This window comes from Carcharhinus amblyrhynchos, chromosome 9, assembly GCF_965287045.1.
Source record: "Carcharhinus amblyrhynchos chromosome 9, sCarAmb.v2.hapA, whole genome shotgun sequence".
In the NCBI taxonomy this organism is placed as follows: domain Eukaryota; kingdom Metazoa; phylum Chordata; class Chondrichthyes; order Carcharhiniformes; family Carcharhinidae; genus Carcharhinus; species Carcharhinus amblyrhynchos.
This window is the reverse complement of record NC_137332.1, coordinates 84,578,657-84,601,979: the sequence shown is the minus strand read 5'-3', so window position 1 is coordinate 84,601,979 and position 23,323 is coordinate 84,578,657. Positions and strand designations below refer to the sequence as shown.

The following is a 23,323-nucleotide window of genomic DNA, read 5'->3' as shown; positions in this document are numbered from 1 at the left end:
CTCCCTCACCTTCCATCTGCTGACTCTGTTCCCCGGCTCATCGCTGCTTCCTTCATCCCACCATTGACAGGAGAGCCTTCAGATGCCCAGGTCCTGCTCTCTGACCTCCCACCCTTAATCCCTCCCCCTCTCCAAATCTTTCTCCCCATCATACTCCATCCTTCGACCCAAGTCTTCAATCTCTCTTCCGAAACTACCCCCAGCCCCTCCCCCATTCCTCTTATGCGGCTTTGTGAAACATCATGGGCTATGTTGTACACTGAGATGCTATATAAATTCAGGTGCTGCCTCAGGAACCTTGGTGAGTTCATGCAGGGCATCTTATAGATGGCACACACTGCTGCCACTGTTCGACAGTGGTGGAGGGATTTAATGTTTGTGAATGGGGTGCCAATCAAGTGGGGCTGCTTTGTCCTGGATGATGTTGAGCTTCTCGAGTGTTGCTGGAGCTCTACTCATCCAGACAAGTGGAGACTATTCCATCACACTCCAGACTTGTGCCTTGTAGATGGTGGACAGGCTTTGGAGAGTCAGGATGTGAGTTACTGGCTGCAGGATTCCTATCCACTGACCTTCTCTTGTAGACACAGTATTTATAGGCTGGTCCAGTTCGGTTTCTGGTCAATCAGAACCAACAGGATTTTACAGTGGGGGATTCAGCGATGGTAATGACATTGAATGTCAAGGGGAGATGTTAGAATTCTCTCTTGTTGGAGATGGTGATTCCGTGGTACTTGTGTGGCACGAATGTTACTGCTTCAATATCTGAGGAGTTGTGAATGGTGCTGAGCATTGTGTAATCATCAGTGAACATCCCCACTTCTGAAGGTCATTACTGAAGCAGCTGAAGATGGTTGTGTCTGAGACACGACCCTGAGGAACTCCTGCAGTGATGTCCCAGGATAACTCCCTCCTGACTGTATCCCACTGTGCCTTCTGTGCTGGGAGATTGGAGGTAGTGAACACGGTTCACCATTTTCTCCCGTCTCAGTAACAAACATCCAGCTGCTCTGAGCTCCTTCTTTCACTTCCTCTGTTGGTTACGTTTCAATCTTCCGATCTGACAGTCTTTGCAGTTATTTTTGACACTGGGGATTTGTGCTGTGGTCCGAATCTCTAACAATAACTGTCCAATCAGTGAAAAGAACAGCAGCTCAGAGCAGTCAGGACTGAGGAGCCAGGCTCACTGGGAAACACATTGGGAAGATCAAAGCCATGGTCTTCATCTCCCGAGACAAACTCCATCCCTTCCCCTTTGGAGTGTCTGACACTGAACCACACAGTCCACAGCCATGGTGTCCTATTTGACCCTGAGATGAGTTTCCCACCACATCATCCACTCCATCAGTCAGAACACCTATTTCCACCTCGGTAACATCTCCCGAGTCCTCCTGCCTCACTTCATCTTCTGCTGAAAATCTCATCCGTGTCTTTGTTACCCTCTGAACGTTACTATTCCAATACTGTCCTGGCCGACCTCACACCTACCACCCTCCGTAATCATCAACTCACCCAGAACTCTGCTGCCCGGATCTGAACTCACACCAAATCCCGTTCACCCACCACCCCCTGTTCTCACTGACCTACACTGACCCCCGGTCCAGCAATGCCCTGATTTTAACATTTTTATTCTGCCTCTCAAATCCCTCCCTATCCTACACCCTCCCTATCTCTGTAACCTCCTCCAAGCTGCCTAATTTAGTGTGCTCAGTAATCTTGGATATGTGACTCTCTATTCCTTCATCCAAGTCATTGACAAATATAGTGAAAAGCTGAGGCTTCAGCACAGATCCCTGGGGACATCACTATTCACAGCTTGCTGATTGGAATAACGCACATTATCCCTACTCTCTGTCTCCTATTTCTGAACCAATTCCTTATCTTTCGCAAAAGCTTTCCTGAAATTCCACACGTTTCCATTTTTATTCACAGCCTCTCGTGTGGCACTTACCCAAATCTCTTCTGGAAATACAAAGAAATAATATCCAGAGACATTCCCTTATCGAGCACATTAGTGGCTCATTAACAAATGTAACCAGCTAAGTTGTCTGACTCTTCTGAAATCCGTGTTGATTCTCTCTGATCAGTTCATGTTTTTCACTCGTTCTGTCTCTAATAAAACATTCCAGACCCTTTCTCACAACACACATTAAACTGAGCTGTTAGCTGTGAATGACTCTAGTAAAACAGCTAGTACAAGCATGAGGGGCTGAATGGCCTGGCCTCCTCCTGTGTTGGAGTCGATCTGGCTCCTTGACTCAAACACCTGGATTAGAAAAGGAGATGGGCTGGAGGTTAAACAATGAGTTAAACGTCAACAGAGTGTTATTAGCGGGTCATGTCCAATGTACATTGTATCCATCACTCTCTCAAGGAGATGGGGGCAAATTTCCTGAAAAACGATATGCTGTTGAGGCGGGAAAATGGGAGATTTTCCCACCGTTTTCAGGGCGTACTCAGTCAGTGGAATCTCTGGCACTTGGTGCTTCACAAAATCCGCCAGGGATTTACACCAGTGGGCGGGGTCTAACCCCACTCGTGAGGCTGGCATCCTCACACATCCCTGCCTCACGATGGCTTCCCCAACCTAATTCGCCCCTCGCCCCATCATCATTCCCGACACTCCCACTCCCAGCCCCCATTCCCCAGCCTCTCAATGGCGGTCCCAATATCCCACTCCCTGACCACCAGCCTCCCAATGGTTTCCTCAACTGGAAGGTTCCTGCTGAACTCAGCAACAAATCTGCACCCACCCCCGCACCCCCAAACACACACACACACACACACACACACACACACACACACACACACACACACACACACACACACACACACACACACACACACACACCAGCTTCTAAACAAACATCAGTGATGGAATTGTGGAGATACACAGTAAGAAACTTGAGTAAAAGTCAAACCAGCTTTACAGTCATCATCATTGCTAATGCACTTTGACCCGAGCAAACCATTCGGAATCACTTGTGGCCTCTCCGTACTTTGCAGGGGGGTGAACACACAGTAGATGTACAGTTGGGAGTGAGGTTCAGTCAGATAGAGAAGGAAAACTCAGTCAGTCCAGCAGGCAGAGAAGACTTGGGCTTGATAAGGCACATGGGAGGATTGGAAGACTAAGCACTTCAATCACCAAGGCATAGTAGCTATGGACCAAGTACTGGTAAAAGGAATTAGTATAGGTTGGTATTGGGTTGTCAGCATAGACATGGTGGGCCGAAGGGCCTGTTTCTGTGCTGTGTGACTGTTTGATGCTATATGGAGTTGGAGCAGTTCTATCCCATGGAATGGCAGATGGGGCGGAGAGGCTAAATTCATTTGCTTTGAGGGCTTTGTCAGACGTTGAGAAAATGTACTCACAAATCGACATAGAAAGCCCAGCAGTTATCCAGAGTGAAAAATTTCACCAATATGTCTATGGGCAGCATTTCACCATCGTGTCACACCATAAGCCATTGTTAGGGCTTTTCCAGGACATTAAGCCAGTGCCACCTATTGCCTCTGCCAGGGTGCAGAGATGGGCATTGCCGCTGGCACTAAACAGCTAAGCCTTCCAGCATAGGCTGGGAACACAGATCTCAAATACAGATGCATTGAGCTGCCTGCCGCTACCACAGACCACACCGTCACCGCCTGTTCCACAGGAGATAGTATTGGCTCTGCATTATTTGGACACACTGCCTGTCTCAGCAGCCCACATTCAGATGTGGACAGATAGGGAGCTGGTGTTAGCAAAGGGCAAGAAAATGGTACTGACCGGGTGGCACTTTGACAAGGCAGAGCAAATGAAGCTGTATTTACATTGCAGGGACCAGATACCCTGTGAAGATGGGGTGCTCTTGTGGGGGGGTTTGTGTCAGTGTATGACCCCCTGGGCAATGGCCATTGCTCCAACAGTCACATGATGTCCATCCTGGCTAGAGCAGAATGAAAGTGTTGGCCAGTAGTTATGTCTGGTGGCCTGGCATTGACAGAGACATTGAACAAATAGTTGGGCAGTGTGAGAGTTGTCCGACTCAGCAAGTGTTACCTCCACCAGTGAACATGCTCCCTTGGTCACGGCTTCATGTAGGATTTGGACAGATGTTCCTGGTGTTAGTCGATGTCCATTCCAAGTGGCTGGACGATCAGCTCATGAGACCCATCACAGCCTCCATTTACCATTGATAAACTGAGGCAGATCTTTGTGATCCATGGTCTTCCTGAAGTGTTGCTATCAGACAACGGAGCAGCATTCACGCTGATGAATTTCAGACTTTGGTCAAGTCTAATGACATTTGTCATGTCAGCTCAGTCCCCGACCATCCTGCCTCGAATGGGTTGGTGGAGTGAGCCATGCAGATGTTCAAGGCTCCATGAGAAGCAGGTTCATGGACCGCTGCCATTGTGATTGGCCAGTTATTTGCTGTCCAACAACACTACACCTCACACCATCACTGGGGTCATGTCGGGGTCACGCCTGCAGAGTTGTTAATGGGTCGGTGCCTGTGTACCTGTTTAGATTTAATGTTCCCAAATTTGTTGGGGAGGGTGGAGGCTCAGCAAGCCTCTCAGAAAGGGTATCGTGACTCTCAGAAAGGGGACAGATTGTTTAATGAAGGCGATCTCGTATTGAGAGGGTAATATTGTTGTTTCTCTGCCTGTGTGTTAACTGTTGTACTTTTTGTTTTATCACAGGGAGTCCAAGATGTTCCGGGGGAAGGAGTGTGTGAGCCTGGTCCCTTTAAGGGGCAGTCCTTCACAGGCCACATGACCAGGCTGGAGCCAATGGAGTGTGAGGATGTGAACCTGGGCCAATCGGGAGTGAGGGTGATCATTCCTGGGACTGGAGGCTTCAGTTGGGGTCAGGATGTTGTTGGGAGTAGACCTGTGTGGTTGTGTTGTTAAACCCTTCATTGTAAATAGTTCTTCTCATCAATAAAGCCTTTAGTTAGTTATTTCCAAATCCAGTCTTCTCCAGTTATTACAATCAGCATCTGTACCACTTTGGATAGCAACAGTCTCTGATAACATCAAATACACAGACTAACTATTCAACTGGAACAGTTTCACCAGCTGCTGTCACCCTCCCTACTTCCCTCCATTTATTCTGCATTCTCACCACCTCCCCTCGATTTCTCACTGAATCCTCCAGTTTCCTAGTCTTTCCTGTGACCAGGTTCACCTGCCCCCTTCCCCTTGGGATTGTTCGATTGTTTTGTTCCAGAAACTTTCTGGTTGTGGTCAGGGTTCTCTCCACCGCAACCCGAGACATTGGGTCTGGGGTAGTGTCGATGTTTAACATTGTGTCCCACCTTGGACTGAATACATAACCAGTGAGGGTCTGACCCACACGATGAGAGTTTGTCACCGTAAAGGAGTCAGGGATCCTGAATGCTGCCATATAACCTGTGTGTGATAATTATTCACTGGATTTAGCTCAGAGATACATAATATTGGATGTTGTTTTGGAACAAAGGGAAATCTCAATGTTCAGGAAACATAGGTGATTGAGAACAAAGGGGTAGCTTCATGTAATAGTGTGTGTGTCTAGCCCTCAGTTAATGCATATAGTTAAATGCATTGTCGTGTATTATAGAGTTTGTGTGTTTTGTTTTCTTTTTACTTGAATGAATATTCTGTATTAATTGTTCACACAAAGACTGGACTATTTCTCCCTGGTTCACACACTTTTCTCACAGGATACCAAAGTGAAAATCTACACCACTAAGAACCAGTGTTCCATGTTCCCATTCTGAGCTTTGAGATCCTCTCACATTTAACATCAGTGTGGGTCTTAACACCTCAAACAACATTCTATTCTCTCAAAAGTAACTCTGGAGATTTTTGCTGGTGATTTACAATTTTGTCTTTAAATGCCCTGTTTGTGAACAGAACTCCCACTCCCCTGATGAAGGGTCAGCGCTCCGAAAGCGAGTGGCTTGTGCAACCAAATAAACCTGTTGGACTTTAACCTGGTGTTGTGAGACTTCTTACTGTGTCATTGATTGACAGGCCAAGCAACCAATCAGGACAATCACTTGGTGAAATGCAGCCAATCAGCTGATGGGGAGGTGGGACATTTCCAAAGCACTCACCAGACATATACTGAATATTCTTAATGTTTATTACCTTTTACACATTGACATTGACAGAAAAAAGACTTGAATAAACAGCCCAGCCAGAGGAAGCTGGAGAAATTCACAGGGAGAATGGAGGTTTATTACAACACTTGTGGAGATTTTCTCAATAACATGAGAATCCTGTCCCTTTAAACAGTGACTAAAGCTTCAATTGTAACTGCAGGGTGAGCAGGAAGGAGGTCTGGTTTATTGAAGCAGATACTTCAGAGGGTCACATTATTTCTGTACAGCTGACAGTCTTCAGCATCTTCGAGAGGTTTTACTTGTTATCACAAGTCCACACTGTCCCCATCAAACACTCCCAGTAAAGGAAAAGCATGGGGTTAATACAGAGTAAAGCTCCCTCTACAATATCCCAACAATGTTCTTTAACCCCTGACCCTCAGAAGTGTCTCAGACTCAGTCCCAAGAAGGAAGAGAGTTGTAGTTCAATGCTGACAGTGACCTTTGCCCTCCCAGCTCACCCCTGTTCTATTCCAAGTTGTGTCTCCTCTGTGGACTGTCTCTAACACTCTAGGCACATTCTGAACTCCTGACACTCTTGCTGAGGGGAGAGGAGAGGCTCACATGGGTGAGGGCACAGGAGAAGAGAGCGTTGGACTCCCAGTCAGAGCCAGAGAGGGTCAGCAGGCTGCTGACGCTGTAGGTGTTGTCTGAAGCTCGCAGGTAGTTGCTGGTCTGAACCCCGTTGGAAATGGCTGCACCATCCTTCTCCCACTTCACCTCCACCTCATCGGGATAGAAGTGATCGGCAAGGCACACCAGGGTGGCGGTGCCCTTGGTCTTGACCTCCTCCGGGGAGGGGGCAGCAGGGTCAGCGTGGGTTGTGAATTCTCACGGGCTGGAAGAGAAGAGAAGGAATTTTAATCACTGTTATTTTCAGGCTTTCAACATCCCGAATATTAACTGGGATCAAATCAGTGTCAATGTTTCAATGTTGCAGAGTTCTGAAAATCCATTCCGGGGGAACTTTTTTAACCAGTACGGAACAATCCCAGCAGGAGAAGGGGCAGTTTTAGAGAATGAAACTGGGCATGTGGAAGGTATATCAGTGAGAGAGCATTTGGGTAATAATGATCATAATAGATTTAGAGTAGCTACGGAAAAGGGGAAAGATCGATCAAGAGTAAACGTTTTAAATTTGGAAAAGGCCAATTTCACTGAACAGGAATTTTCCAAAATAGGAAGCAACTTGAAAGTAAATCAGTGTCAGAGCAGTGGAGGATATTTGAGCTGGAGATAGAGTTCAGGACATATCTGTTCATCAAGCAATAGCGTGGGGCATTGCAAAGAGAATAACTAAGGATTAAATAAGGCTGATTACCGAGCAAAAAGGTAACTTGTGTGTGGAGAGAGAAGATATATAGGTGGTTCTTAATGAATAATTTACATCAAATATCACAAGTGGGAGGGACAAAGTTGACATTGTGCTTCAGGAGGGGAGGGATTGTGAAATAATTAATGGGATAATGATAGTGAGCGAGGAGATATTAATGTGTTTATCATCTTTTAAAATGGAGAAATTCCCAGGCCTGGGTGAAATGTATCCCAGGGTACGAAGTGAAGCAAGGGAAGAAATAGCAGAGACTCTGACCATTATTTTCCAATCCTCTGTGGCTACAGGTGTGGTGTGGGTGGACTGGGGGATGGATAATGCTTTTTAAAATGAAAAGCTGATGGAATCCAAGGGAAAGTGGCACATTCGAGTTCAAATTAGTTCAGTGTCTGAGGGTAAAGGTTTGATTTGAAGCTGGTTAAATCATTTTGCAACGTTACTGAAACATTTGTAAAGAAGGTTACTACAAATTCAGCACTGAAATGGTTAATAGTGAGAGTATTTAAAGACACAGTGTCCCTTTAAGAGATTGTTAACCAATCAGGAAGCTGGAACTATTGCTCAGTCTGTCAGGGGGAAACAGGTTGAACATCAACAAACCTCAGATCACACACAGATCAGGAGAACTTTATCCCAGAACATTGGAGCAGACTTGGATCATCACACTTCACACAGGATTCCCACTGGCTGGTGTAGAAGCTTCTAGATTTCATTTCAAACCTTCCTGCCCAGCACTGGGCTGAGGTGAAGGGTGAGGCTAGAATTAGTCTCAGTGTCCGGGGGTCAGACAGGGTCACTACTCCAAATGACCCCATGAACTCTGGAGGGTGAAAGTGTGTGGAGAATGGGTGAGAGTCAGGATCAGGAATCTCCAAGCTCAAAGACAGAATTACATTTCTATAGCACCTGTCAGCACCTCAGAATGTCCCAATGTGTTTTACAGCTCATTGTGCACAGCAAGATCCCAGGGAACAGAGTGAGAAAGAACAGATAAGCAGATTTGTAGTGATGTTGATTGAGGGATGAATATTGACCAGTTCACCGGGGTGAACTCCCCTGCTCTTCTTCCAATAGTACCATGGGATCTTTTACACCCCCTGAGAGGGCAGATATCAGATTGTCTCATCTGAAAGATGGGAGGCCTGTAGTTTAGAGGGGGGATGTGACAGGTGCTGGCCCTTTCCCCATAAGGATTTTGGAAGTGGATGGGGAAAGTGGGAGGTGAACTAGAGAAACATCTTTGTTGCTGCTGAAACTCTTGCTATCTGCTCAGTCACAACTAATAAACACACAGACACATCAGACAAACATCAGTCTGTTTCTGTGGATTCTCTGCTGCTTTCAGTTCAATGAAGAGTGCAGGAGGACATGGCAGGAGCAACAACAGACAGACTGAAAAATGAGGTGTTAATCTGGTGAAGCTACAACACAGAGACTGTGTGCCAAACAGCAGAAGCAGCAAGTGATAGACAGAGTTAAACCATCCCACAACCAATGGATCAGATCTAAGCTCTGCAGTCCTGTCACATCCAGCCATGAATGGTGGTGGACAATTAAACAACTCACTGGAGGAGGAGGCACCACAAATATCCCCATCCTCAATGATGGAGGAACCCAGAACATCAGTACAAAAGATAAGGCTGAAGCATTTGCAGCAATCTTCAGCCAGAAGTTCCGAGTGGATGGTCCATCTCGACCTCCTCCGGAGGTCCTGAAGACTTGTGCTCCAGAACTTCCCGTGTCCCTAGCCAAGCTGTTCCAGTACATCTACAACACTGGCATCAACCCAACATTGTGATAAATTACCCGGTTATGAACTGTGCACAAAAACAGGACAAATCCAATCCGCACAATAACCACCCCATCAGTCTACTCTCGATCATCAGCAATGTGATCTGAACATATCCAGAGTGATACCAAGCAGCACTTACTCAGCAATAATCTGCTCACTGACACTCAGTTTGTGTTCCTCCAGGGTCACTCAGTTCCTGACCTCATTACAAAGACAAAGAACAAAGAACAAAGGACAAAATCAGCCTGGGAAACAGGCCCTTCGGCCCAACGAGCCCGCGCCGCCATCTCAACACCACCAGTCCCCCTCTCTACCCACGACCCCTGTCTAATGTTTTATGGCCATCCAGATTGAGGGAAACTGATTTAGGGACAATTTACTCCTGCCAATCAGCCTAACAGCACATCTTTGGGGTGTGGGAGGAAACTGGAGCACCCGGAGAAAACCCACGTAAGCACGGGGAGAATGCGCAAACTCCCACAGACACCGGCCCAAATCCATGTGTCTGCACAGCAATCAGCGATAGTCACTGAGCTGTCGTCTTGCCCAGTATCTTGTCCACTTTAGGCACACACTAACGACATGAAGCACTAGGCCAATCTCGAACAACCAAGAGCAGCCCCAGTACGACCCATCGCGTGTATGCCCCTCGTTGGACACGAGGTGGACCGACTTAAAACCTGTGAATGAAAAGAGAAAAACATTATTATCATACGATACCCATTTACATTACCAGGGATGCCCCAATGCTAATGACCCTTATTTAAAAGGTTCTCCTATATCCACCCATCTCCAACTCAGTCATGTGCCTGTCTAAGTTACTCCTAAAGGACTCTAGCGTGTTTGCCTCCACCACCTTACTTGGCAGAGCATTCCATACCCCCACTACCCTCTGTGTGAAAAACCTCCCTCTAATATCTGTGTTGTACCGCTCCCCCCTCACCTTAAGTCCATGGCCCCTTGTCCTACGTGTCTCTATTATAGGAAATAGCTTACCTCTGTTTACTCTATCTATACCCTTCATAATCTTATATACCTCTATTAGATCCCCCCTCAGTTGGCATCTTTCAAGGGAAAAGAGCCCCAATTTCTTCAATCTTTCCTCATACCCCAGTCCTTCCATACCAGGCAACATCCTGGTAAACCTCCTCTGCACTCTCTCCAGAGTCTCCACGTCCTTCCGGTAGTAAGGCGACCAGAACTGTACGCAGTACTCCAAATGCAGCCTAACCAACATTCTGTACAACTGCAACATTAGACTCCAGCACTTATATTCTATACCCCTTCCTATAAAGGCTAACATACCATAGGCTTTCTTCACCACACTCTCCACTTGCACTGCCACCTTCAAAGACTTGTGCACTTGCACCCGCAGGTCTCGCTGTGACTCTATACTCCTTACAGGCTTACCCTTTATCATATAGCTCCCCCCTACATTATTCCGGCCAAAATGCATCACCTCACATTTATCCGGATTAAACTCCATTTGCCACGTATCTGCCCAATCAACCAGCCTATCAATATCCTGCTGTATTGACAGACACTGCTCCTCACTGCCCGCCAATCCAGCCATCTTGGTGTCATCAGCAAATTTGCTGATCACACCACCTACTCTCTCTTCCAAATCATTTATATACACTACAAAGAGAAGAGGTCCCAGTACCGAGCCCTGCGGCACACCACTAGTGACAGACCTCCAGCTAGAAAAAGACCCCTCCACAACTACTTTCTGACTCCTCTTTGCAAGCCAGTTCTCTACCCATTTAGATACCTGGCCACATATCCCATGAGCTTTAATCTTCTGTACCAACCTACCATGAGGGACTTTGTCAGCCTTGGTTCAAACATAGAGCAAAGAGCTGAACTCCAGAGGTGAGGTGAGAGTGACTGCCCTTAACATCAAGGCAGCATTTGAGCAAATGTGGCATCAAGGAGCCCTCGCAAAACTGGAGCCAATGGGAATTGGGGGAAAACTCTCCGCTGGTTGGAGTTGTACCCGGCACAAAGGAAGATGGTTGGGATTTAACTCAACAAGCTATATTAATGAGCTGGACGAAGGAAATGAGAGGATTGTTGCTAAATTTGCTGATGATAAAATGAAAAGTCGAAATGCATGTTGTGAGGAAATAGGGAGTCTGAAAAGGAATAGAGATAGGTTCAGTGAGTGGGAAAACATCGACAGATGGAGAATCATGTGGGAAAATGTGAGGCTGTCCATTTTGGCAGGAGAATAGAGCAGAATACTTGTAAACTGGAGAGATTCTATCGAGTGATCTGGGTGTCTTTGCATCCAGGAACAGCAAGAAATTAGGAAGGCAAATGGAATGTTGCTCTTCATTCCAATGAGGATGAGTATAAAAGGAGGGATGTTTTGCTACAGCACATTGGGAAAATCACACTTAGAATATTACGGACACTGAGGGTTTCCTGACTTAAGGAAAGATATCGGAGAATTGGAAAGAGTTCAGAGATGGTTCACTCGGCTGATTCCACCGAGTAAGGGATTGTCTTATGAGGAAAGCTTGAGCAAGTTGGGCCGATACTCATTGGAGTAGAACTTATTTAAACTTATTTATTATTAAGTTTAAAGCACTTTGTTCTTTGCAGAACTGTTTAAAGCATTTATTTATTGTATTTACTGCTTTAAGAATTCTGAGGGAGTGGTTAGCAGGCAGTTGTGGGCCATCAGCTTTAAATCAGCGCCAGGTTTAAAAGGAGGCCTAGTGTAGACAGCGGGCAGCGTCTGAGCGGGCAGCGGAGTGAGAGGGAAGCAGAGTGAGCTACTAGGGCTTAATATCAAAAAGGGCTGGAAGGAAAAAAGGCCAGGTGAGTTCGTTTGAAAAACAAAAAAAAAAAATTTTTTTCAAAACTACTACAGTGAATAATGGAGGGGCATGTGATGTGTGGTTTCTGTATGATGTGGGAGCTGGTGGACCCCAGGGTCCTTCCCAGTGACCATGTCTGCAGTAAGTGCAGGTTGCTAGAGGAGCTCCAGCTCAAGGTAGATGAGCTGGCCTCTGAGCTACAGACACTGAGGCTCATCAGGGGGAGAGAGGGTGCCATTGTCAATGGGGTGCAAGTGACATCCACCCCCCCTAGACTGGCTAACTCTAAGGGTCAGGGACAAGAGGGGGCTGCTGGGAGGAGGAAGGGGGGTGAGGAGCGGAGGCCTCAGCCTCTTAATCTGCATAACAGGTTTGAGGTTCTTGCTTCCAGGCTGGATGAGGACGAGGCAGGTGAGGTTGGTGAGCAAGCTGCACACGGTACAGTGATGCAGCAGGACATAGGCAAAGAGAAAGGGAAAAGGAACATAGTAGTGATTGGGGATAGTGGGGTGAAGGGTATTGACACTGTCCTTTGTCACAATGACAAAGTGCATAGAAGGGTGTGTTGTCTGCCTGGTGCTCGGGTCCGGGATGTCGCATCTGGGCTGCAGAGGAACCTGGAGTGGGAGGGTGAGAATCCGGTCGTTGTGGTACATGTGGGTGCCAACGACGTAGGCAAACTGCAGACTGAGGATCTGGGGAGGGAGTATGAGAAGCTGGGAATGGAATTAAAAAGTAGAACCAACAAGGTGGTTATCTCTGGGCTACTGCCTGAACCATGTGCAGATGGGCGTAGGGTTGACAGGATTAAGGAAGTGAATGGGTGGCTCAGGGATTGGTGTGGGAGGAATGGGTTTGAATTTATGGGGCATTGGCACCAGTATTGGGGTAGGTGGGACCTGTTCGGGCGGGATGGGGTTGGTCTGAACCGTGCTGGGACCAGAGTGCTGGCGAATCGAGTAAAGAGGACTGTAGACAGGGCTTTAAACTAATTAGTGGGGGGGAGGGTGCGAGGGTAGGTGACCTTACGAGGTCTAAAGTTAAGGAGAGTGTACATGTAAGGGAAGAGGCCGTGGATGTCCCAATAATAGAGGGAGTAGGGGGCGTGAGTATAGTTGGTGGCGTTGCGGCAAATAGGGTCCAGGTGAAGGCTGGGATGAAAGCGCTTTATCTGAATGCACGAAGCATTCGGAATAAAGTGGATGAGCTGGTGGCGCAAATCGACACAAATGGATACGATCTGGTGGCCATTACAGAGACGTGGCTGCAAGGTGACAGGGACTGGGAGATGAATGTACAGGGCTATCAAGTGTTTAGGAAGGATAGGCAGGAGGGAAAAGTCGGGGGGCGTAGCTCTGCTGATTAAGGATAGCATCAGGGTGGTAGCAAGGGATGATATTGGAGCCAAGGAGCAGAGGGTGGAATCGTTGTGGGTGGAGATTAGGAACAGCAAAGGGAGGAAGACGCTGGTGGGTGTCGTCTATAGGCCCCCGAATAATGATCTGGAGGTGGGGTGGGTTGTTAACGCGCAAATAAGTGCGGCGTGCAGGAATGAGACGGCCGTAGTTATGGGGGATTTCAATCTGCATATTGATTGGTCGACCCATGTTGGACGTGGGGGGCTCGAAGAAGAGTTCTTGGAATGCTGCCGGGATAGTTTCCTGGAACAGTGTGTGTTGGAGCCGACGAGGGAGCGAGCTATCTTGGATCTGGTACTATGTAATGAAGCGGGTAGAATTAGGGACCTTGTGGTGAAGGATCCTCTTGGGGAGAGTGATCATTGTATGGTGGAGTTTCTGGTGCAGATGGAGGAGGAGAAAGTGGGTTCCCGGACGCGCGTCCTTTGTTTGAATAGAGGGGAATACGGTAGGATGAGAGAAGAATTGGCGAATGTGGACTGGGAGAGCGCGTTGGAGGGAGGGTCTGTTGAGGAGCAGTGGAGGATCTTTAAGGAGATCTTTCCTGGTGCTCAACAGAAATTTATTCCGATGGTCAAAAAGGATAGTGGGAGGAGAGGTAATAAGCCGTGGATAACGAAGGAGGTGAAGGAAAGTGTTAAACTAAAAGCGGAGGAATTTAGAGTAGCTAAGAGTAGTGGGCGAGAAGAGGATTGGGAGAGGTTTAAATGTCAACAAAGATTGACAAAGAAGTTGATAAAGGAGGGTAGGAGAAACTATGAAGCTGGGCTAGCGCTTAATATAAAAAAGGATAGCAAGAGTTTTTATAAATATATAAAAAGGAAGAGGCTGGCTAGGGTGAATGTTGGTCCTTTAGAGGATGAGAAAGGGGACCTAGTGGTAGGGGATGGGGATATGGCTAAGGTCTTGAATAACTTTTTTGTTTCTGTCTTCACGGAGGAGGACGTGAATAATTTGCCGAGTGTTAACGATGGAAAGGTGGTAGGACTGGAGGGTCTTAATGACATTACTGTCACTAGAAAGGCGGTGCTCGACAGACTGGAGGGGCTGATTGTGGACAAGTCCCCAGGACCGGATGGAATGCATCCGAGGGTTCTGAAAGAAATGGCGGAGGTGATAGTGGATGCCTTGGTGGTTATTTTCCAAACGTCGCTGGATTCCGGGGAAGTGCCGGATGATTGGAAAACGGCTAATGTTACGCCATTGTTTAAGAAAGGTGCCAGGCAAAAGGCGGGGAATTATAGGCTGGTTAGTTTAACGTCTGTGGTAGGTAAAATGTTAGAATCCGTCATTAAGGAGGAAATTGCGAGGCATCTTGAAGGGAATTGCTTGATAGAGCAGACGCAGCACGGTTTCATTAAAGGGAAGTCGTGTCTGACAAATTTACTGGAGTTCTATGAGGATGTGTCTAGGGCGGTGGATAGAGGAGAGCCGGTGGATGTGGTCTTTCTTGATTTTCAGAAGGCGTTTGACAAAGTGACTCACAAGAGGTTATTGCAGAAGATCGAGGGACATGGAGTTGGGGGTAGGGTGTTAGCGTGGATAGAGGACTGGTTGTCAAATAGGAGGCAGAGAGTGGGGGTCAACGGGTGCTATTCGGATTGGCGGATGGTGACTAGTGGAGTGCCCCAGGGGTCGGTGCTGGGACCTCAGCTTTTTACCATTTATATAGATGATCTGGAGGAGGGAACCGAGTGTAGGGTGTCGAAATTTGCTGATGACACCAAGATTGGGGGAACGGCAAATTGTGCGGAGGGTGTGGAGAGTCTGCAGAAGCATCTAGATAGGCTGGGCGAATGGGCCAGGAAATGGCAAATGGAATTTAATGTTGGCAAGTGTGAGGTGGTCCACTTTGGTAGGAAGAATGGTAGGAAGGACTATTACTTACGGGGCGAAAAACTGCAGCAGGCGACGGTGCAGAGGGACCTCGGGGTCCTTGTGCATGAGTCGCAAAAACCCAGCTTGCAGGTGCAGCAGGTGGTCAGGAAGGCGAATGGGATGCTGGCCTTCATAGCGAAGGGGATTGAATATAAAAGTAGGGAGGTCTTGCTGCAGCTGTATAGGGCATTGGTGAGGCCGCAACTGGAGTACTGTGTGTATTTTTGGGCGCCGCACCTGCGCAAAGATATTTTGGCCTTGGAGGGAGTGCAGAGGAGGTTCACTAGGCTGATACCGGAGTTGAGGGGGTTGAGCTATGAGGAGAGGCTGAATAAACTGGGCTTGTACTCGTTAGAGTTTAGAAGAATGAGGGGAGATCTCATAGAGACGTGTAAGATGATGAATGGGATGGATAGGATAGAGGTGGAAAGACTCTTCCCGCTCAAAAAAGACAATAGGACTAGGGGGCACAGCCTCAAGATAAAAGGGGGGCGGTTTAGAACGGAGTTGAGGAGGAACTTCTTCACTCAAAGGGTGGTGAATCTCTGGAATTCTCTGCCCGTTGAAGTGGTGGAGGCTGCCTCGCTAAATATTTTTAAGACATGGGTTGATGGGTTTTTGATAGGAGAGGGGATTAAGGGTTATGGGGAGAGGGCGGGAAAGTGGAACTGAGCAGCGACAGATCAGCCATGATCTTATTGAATGGCGGGGCGGGCTTGAAGGGCTGGATGGCCTACTCCTGCTCCTATTTCTTATGGTCTTATGGTCTTATTCCAACACCTCAGCACCATCTTCACCAGGGCAATTAGGGATGGGTGATAAATGCTGGTCTGCATAGAATCACAGAAAATAGGAACAGGAATAGGCCATATGGATAAATGGATTGGCCATGCTAAATTGCCCCGAGTGTGTTCTTTAGGTGGGTTAGCAATGGTAAATGCGCAGCGTTACAGGGAGCCTGGGTAAGAAGCTCTTTTGGAGAATCAGGTGAAAAGATTTCCCTCACGTCTCTCAAAATCTGCTGCCTCTGTGATTAAGGGGAAGAGTTTCCTCATATCTACCCTATCTCTGTCCCTCGTAATTCTGTCAATGGACTGAATAGCCTCCTCCTGCACTGTAGGGATTCAATGGCTAATAAAAAACTACATGGACTGTGTAAGGTTTCCACGGGTGAAGGGATCCATTTTAAATGAACCCTGTTGTGACCAATCGAGGGTGGGATTCCAGCTGATTACTCCTCCCCCAGAGGAAAACAAAATTGGGATCCGGTTCAGGAAGTTAACAAATGAGGGACCCAGTCTGAGGACTGGTCACAACATGTACACAGCAAGATCCCACACACAGCAATGAGAACAATCAGCATTTTCAGTGATGTTGGATCTGGGATAAATATTGGATTGAACTCATCCCAAAGAGAAAGTAACAGAGAGTCTCCCCAAAAGCCTGGAACACTGAAGCCACTGGATTGTGAGCCCTGCTGTGGCTGTTTGTCATCAGAACTTCAGCAAGAGATAAGCAGGGAGTGGAGAGAGCAGAGTGAAAGCTGGGGCAGGTGGCACCTCGGTGTCTGACTGTGCTGCTGCTGTGATCAGTTATATCAGAGAGTGAGACAGAGAGTTCAACTTCACATCAAACTCTGCCTGTGTGTGTCACACTGAGACTGACAGGAGTCTAGAGAATGATTTCACTCCATGCTGCAGGAATGTGAACACAGTCTGCAAACGTCCAGATCTCCTCCACACGGTGGGTAAAAGCTGCTTACTTATATCTTGCTGCTTAAAGGGGGGAATGGAAGGAAAGAAATACAGCTGGACTCCCTGTTCTACACAGTGTTCTTCAATCAACCATTTCATTGACTGCAGCTTCCTCACTAACACCTTCAACTATTCAGTATTTGTGTTTGAGAAAGTTTCAGCATTGAAAGGGTTAATAACGGAGGATTGGGCTTTACTTACTCAGTCTGAGTTTGGTTCCTGTACCGAAAACAAGGCACACTGACAGCTTCCAGTGGAGGAGCTGTACAAAAACCTCTGTCTCTGACTCACTCATTCACTCACTGAGTCTATCACTCTTTCTCGTTCTCTCTCTCTCTGTTTCTCTGAATATCTCTGTGTTTTGTTGGGAGAGTTGAGAATTCTAATTTGAGATGATAAATCTTTCAGCTGCTCTTCATATGTGGACATGGAGAGTAAGAGGGAAACTCGAGGCCTTCAGCGAGCGGTGGACACCACAGGGACTGGAGTGTGTAGTGGACAGTGCAAATAATTTGTTCAGTTTCCTTTCTTGTGTTCATTAAAGATTATATAAAACTGTGGGATGTGTCAGTACAGGAGGTGGGACTGTGTGTCCATTATTATATATTATATAAAACTGTGGGATGTGTCAGTACAGGAGGTGGGACTGTGTGTCCATTATTATATATTATATAAAACTGTGGGATGTGTCAGTACAGGAGGTGGGACTGTGTGTCCATTATTATATATTATATAAAACTGTGGGATGTGTCAGTATAGGAGGTGGGACTGTGTGTCCATTATTATATATTATATAAAACTGTGGGATGTGTCAGTACAGGAGGTGGTGCTGTGTGTCCATTATTATATATTATATAAAACTGTGGGATGTGTCAGTACAGGAGGTGGGACTGTGTGTCCGTTATTATATATGATATAAAACTGTGGGATGTGTCAGTACAGGAGGTGGGACTGTGTGTCCATTATTGTATATTATATAAAACTGTGGGATGTGTCAGTACAGGAGGTGGGACTGTGTGTCCATTATTATATATTATATAAAACTGTGGGATGTGTCAGTACAGGAGGTGGGACTGTGTGTCCATTATTTTATGTTATATAAAACTGTGGGATGTGTCAGTACAGGAGGTGGGACTGTGTGTCCATTATTATATATTATTTAAAACTGTGGGATGTGTCAGTACAGGAGGTGGGACTGTGTGTCCATTATTGTATATTATATAAAACTGTGGGATGTGTCACTACAGGAGTTGGGACTGTGTGTCCATTATTATATATTATATAAAACTGTGGGATGTGTCGGTATAGGAGGTGGGACTCTGTGTCCATTATTATATATTATATAAAACTGTGGGATGTGTCAGTATAGGAGGTGGGACTGTGTGTCCATTATTATATATTATATAAAACTGTGGGATGTGTCAGTACAGGAGGTGGTGCTGTGTGTCCATTATTATATATTATATAAAACTGTGGGATGTGTCAGTACAGGAGGTGGGGCTGTGTGTCCGTTATTATATATGATATAAAACTGTGGGATGTGTCAGTACAGGAGGTGGTGCTGTGTGTCCATTATTATATATTATATAAAACTGTGGGATGTGTCAGTACAGGAGGTGGGACTGTGTGTCTATTATTATATATTATATAAAACTGTGGGATGTGTCAGTACAGGAGGTGGTGCTGTGTGTCCATTATTATATATTATATAAAACTGTGGGATGTGTCAGTACAGGAGGTGGGACTGTGTGTCCATTATTATATATTATATGAAACTGTGGGATGTGTCAGTACAGGAGGTGGTGCTGTGTGTCCATTATTATATATTATATAAAACTGTGGGATGTGTCAGTACAGGAGGTGGGACTGTGTGTCCATTATTATATATTGTATAAAACTGTGGGATGTGTCAGTACAGGAGGTGGTGCTGTGTGTCCATTATTATATATTATATAAAACTGTGGGATGTGTCAGTACAGGAGGTGGGACTGTGTGTCCATTATTATATATTATATAAAACTGTGGGATGTGTCAGTACAGGAGGTGGGACTGTGTGTCCATTATTGTATATTATATAAAACTGTGGGATGTGTCAGTACAGGAGGTGGGACTGTGTGTCCATTATTATATATTATATAAAACTGTGGGATGTGTCAGTACAGGAGGCGGGACTGTGTGTCCATTATTATATGTTATATAAAACTGTGGGATGTGTCAATAGAGGAGGTGGGACTGTGTGTCCATTATTATATATTATTTAAAACTGTGGGATGTGTCAGTACAGGAGGTGGGACTGTGTGTCCATTATTGTATATTATATAAAACTGTGGGATGTGTCACTACAGGAGTTGGGACTGTGTGTCCATTATTATATATTATATAAAACTGTGGGATGTGTCGGTATAGGAGGTGGGACTCTGTGTCCATTATTATATATTATATAAAACTGTGGGATGTGTCAGTATAGGAGGTGGGACTGTGTGTCCATTATTATATATTATATAAAACTGTGGGATGTGTCAGTACAGGAGGTAGGACTGTGTGTCCATTATTATATATTATATAAAACTGTGGGATGTGTCAGTACAGGAGGTGGGACTGTGTGTCTATTATTATATATTATATAAAACTGTGGGATGTGTCAGTACAGGAGGTGGTGCTGTGTGTCCATTATTATATATTATATAAAACTGTGGGATGTGTCAGTACAGGAGGTGGGACTGTGTGTCCATTATTATATATTATATGAAACTGTGGGATGTGTCAGTACAGGAGGTGGTGCTGTGTGTCCATTATTATATATTATATAAAACTGTGGGATGTGTCAGTACAGGAGGTGGGACTGTGTGTCCATTATTATATATTGTATAAAACTGTGGGATGTGTCAGTACAGGAGGTGGTGCTGTGTGTCCATTATTATATATTATATAAAACTGTGGGATGTGTCAGTACAGGAGGTGGGACTGTGTGTCCATTATTATATATTATATAAAACTGTGGGATGTGTCAGTACAGGAGGTGGGACTGTGTGTCCATTATTGTATATTATATAAAACTGTGGGATGTGTCAGTACAGGAGGTGGGACTGTGTGTCCATTATTATATATTATATAAAACTGTGGGATGTGTCAGTACAGGAGGCGGGACTGTGTGTCCATTATTATATGTTATATAAAACTGTGGGATGTGTCAATAGAGGAGGTGGGACTGTGTGTCCATTATTATATATTATTTAAAACTGTGGGATGTGTCAGTACAGGAGGTGGGACTGTGTGTCCATTATTGTATATTATATAAAACTGTGGGATGTGTCACTACAGGAGTTGGGACTGTGTGTCCATTATTATATATTATATAAAACTGTGGGATGTGTCGGTATAGGAGGTGGGACTCTGTGTCCATTATTATATATTATATAAAACTGTGGGATGTGTCAGTATAGGAGGTGGGACTGTGTGTCCATTATTATATATTATATAAAACTGTGGGATGTGTCAGTACAGGAGGTAGGACTGTGTGTCCATTATTATATATTATATAAAACTGTGGGATGTGTCAGTACAGGAGGTGGGGCTGTGTGTCCGTTATTATATATGATATAAAACTGTGGGATGTGTCAGTACAGGAGGTGGTGCTGTGTGTCCATTATTATATATTATATAAAACTGTGGGATGTGTCAGTACAGGAGGTGGGACTGTGTGTCCATTATTATATATTATATAAAACTGTGGGATGTGTCAGTACAGGAGGTGGGACTGTGTGTCTATTATTATATATTATATAAAACTGTGGGATGTGTCAGTACAGGAGGTGGTGCTGTGTGTCCATTATTATATATTATATAAAACTGTGGGATGTGTCAGTACAGGAGGTGGTGTTGTGTGTATTGGGGTTTTTGTAAGGCTCTGTATCACTGTGTAGGGGGAGCTGTAATCATGCAGACAGTAATAATCAGCGACATCCTCATTCTGAACATTGTTGATTGTCAGGGTGAATGTTGTCCCAGATCCACTGCCGGTGAATCGGTCGGATACTCCTGTGAATCGAGATGTTGCATCATAGATCAGCAGAGCCGGTTTCTGTCCTTCTCGCTGTTGATACCAACTCACTTGATTGCTAACAGATTGACTGGCCGTACAGGTGATGGTGGCGGTCTGGCCCAGGCTCACTGACAGCACCGGGGGAGATTGGGTCATGATGATGTCTCCATTGATACCTGAGGGGCAATAGAGAAACAGAGTGAAGTAAGAACTGTCACAGAAAGAGGCTGTACAATGAGATATTGTTGGAGACACTGACTGTTCCTCTCCTTTCAGCATTTTCCCTTCAATCACAAGTCAGGAGAATTGGATTGAAATGGAGAGCAGGGAAATATTCAAGGTGGAAGGAGAGAGATTTGTACCTGCGATGCAGAATGCCAGAGGCCAGAGCAGCTGGATGGCTGAAATCATGGTGTGTGCTCGTGTCCCTGTGCCTGGTTACTGATAAACTCTCCCTTCACTGGGCTCTGCTTTATAAAGCTGCAGCCTGTGAGAGTCTCACTGCCTGTTCCTCAGTTTGTAAATGGTCTGACCCAGAGAAACCACGTCAGCACCTTTCACTTCCTCTTCTTCTCTCCCCGAGAGGCTGAGGGACAGAGTCTGAGGGTCAGGGACTGAGGGTCAGGGACTGAGGGTCTCTGACCCTCAGTTTCTGACCCTCAGCCTCTGTCCCTCAGTCTCTGTCTCTCACTCTCTCGATATCTCTCCCTCACTCGCTGTCTCTCTCACTCAATATTTATCCCTCAGTCTCTCTCTCAGTCTCAGTCTTTCTTTCTCGATATCTGTTCCTCAGTCTCTGTCTCCCTCACTCTGTTGATATCACTCCCTCAATTGCTGTCTCTTTCACTCTCTGAGTAACTCTTCATTAGTCTATGTTTCTGTCCATCACACTCTCACTGTCTCCCTTTCTTGTCCTTCCTGTCTCACACTCTTTGTGTTCCCTCTCGTTCACTCTTTCTTTCTCTCTTCTCATTCTCCCTCCCTCTATTCCTCTCAGTTTCTCCCTCACTTCATCTCATAGAGTCATAGAGGTTTACAGCATGGAAACAGGCCCTTCAGCTCAACTTGTTCATGCTGCCTTTTTTTAAAGCCCTAACTCCAGTTGCTGCATTTGGCCCATATCCGTCTATACCCATCTTACCCATGTGGCTGCCTAAGTGCGTTTTAAAAGACAAAATTGTACCCGCCTCTATTACTCCCTCTGGCAGCTTGTTCCACCTCTGTGAAAAAATTGCCCATTTGGACACTTTTGTAACTCTCCCCTCTCGCCTTAAACCGATGTCCTCTAGTTTTAGAATCCCCTACCTTTGAGAAAAGATATAAATTATCCATTTGATCTATGCCCCTCATTATTTTATTGACCTCTACAAGGTCACCCCTCAGCCTCCTACACTCCAGACAAAAAAGTCCCAGTCGATCCAGCCTCTCCTGAAAACCCAAACCATCAAGTCCCGGTAGCATCCGAGTAAATCTTTTCTGCACTCTTTCTAGTTGAATAATATCCTTTCGATAATCGGGTGACCAGAACACAGTATTCCAAGTGTGGCCTTCCCAATGTCTTGTACAACTTCAACAAGACGTTCCGATTCCAGTATCAGAAAGGACAGTCTCAAGATAAAGGGGGGGCGGTTTAGAACGGAGTTGAGGAGGAACTTCTTCACTCAAAGGGTGGTGAATCTCTGGAATTCTCTGCCCGTTGAAGTGGTGGAGGCTGCCTTGCTAAATATTTTTAAGACGCGGGTTGATGGGTTTTTGATAAGCGAGGGGATTAAGGGTTATGGGGAGAGGGCGGGAATGTGGAACTGAGACACGACTGATCAGCCATGATCTTATTGAATGGCGGGGCAGGCTCGAAGGGCTAGATGGCCTACTCCTGCTCCTCTTTCTCATGTTCTTATGTTGTTCAGTGTTCTGACCAATGAAACCAAGCATGCCGAATGCCTTCTTCACCACTCTGCCCAGCTGTGACCCCACTTTCAAGGAGCTATGAACACGTACCCCTAAATTTCTTTGTTCTGTAACTCTCCCCAATGCCCTACCATTAACTGAGTAAGTCCTGCCCTGGTTCAATCTACCAAAATACATCACCTCGCATTTATCTAAATTAAACTCCAGTTGTCATTCGTTAGCCCACTGGTCCA

The 23,323-nt window shown here is 45.9% G+C and overlaps 1 gene segment (V, D, J or C); it reads right to left on the bottom strand.

Annotated features, from left to right (window-relative positions):
* Nucleotides 1-2,149: 2,149 nt before the first annotated feature.
* On the bottom strand, nt 2,150-21,593 carry LOC145348600 (immunoglobulin kappa variable 4-1-like). The segment is given in 4 exon segments: nt 2,150-2,266; nt 6,705-6,929; nt 21,057-21,358; nt 21,545-21,593. Coding segments are annotated over 4 exon segments (693 nt in total).
* Nucleotides 21,594-23,323: the final 1,730 nt, after the last annotated feature.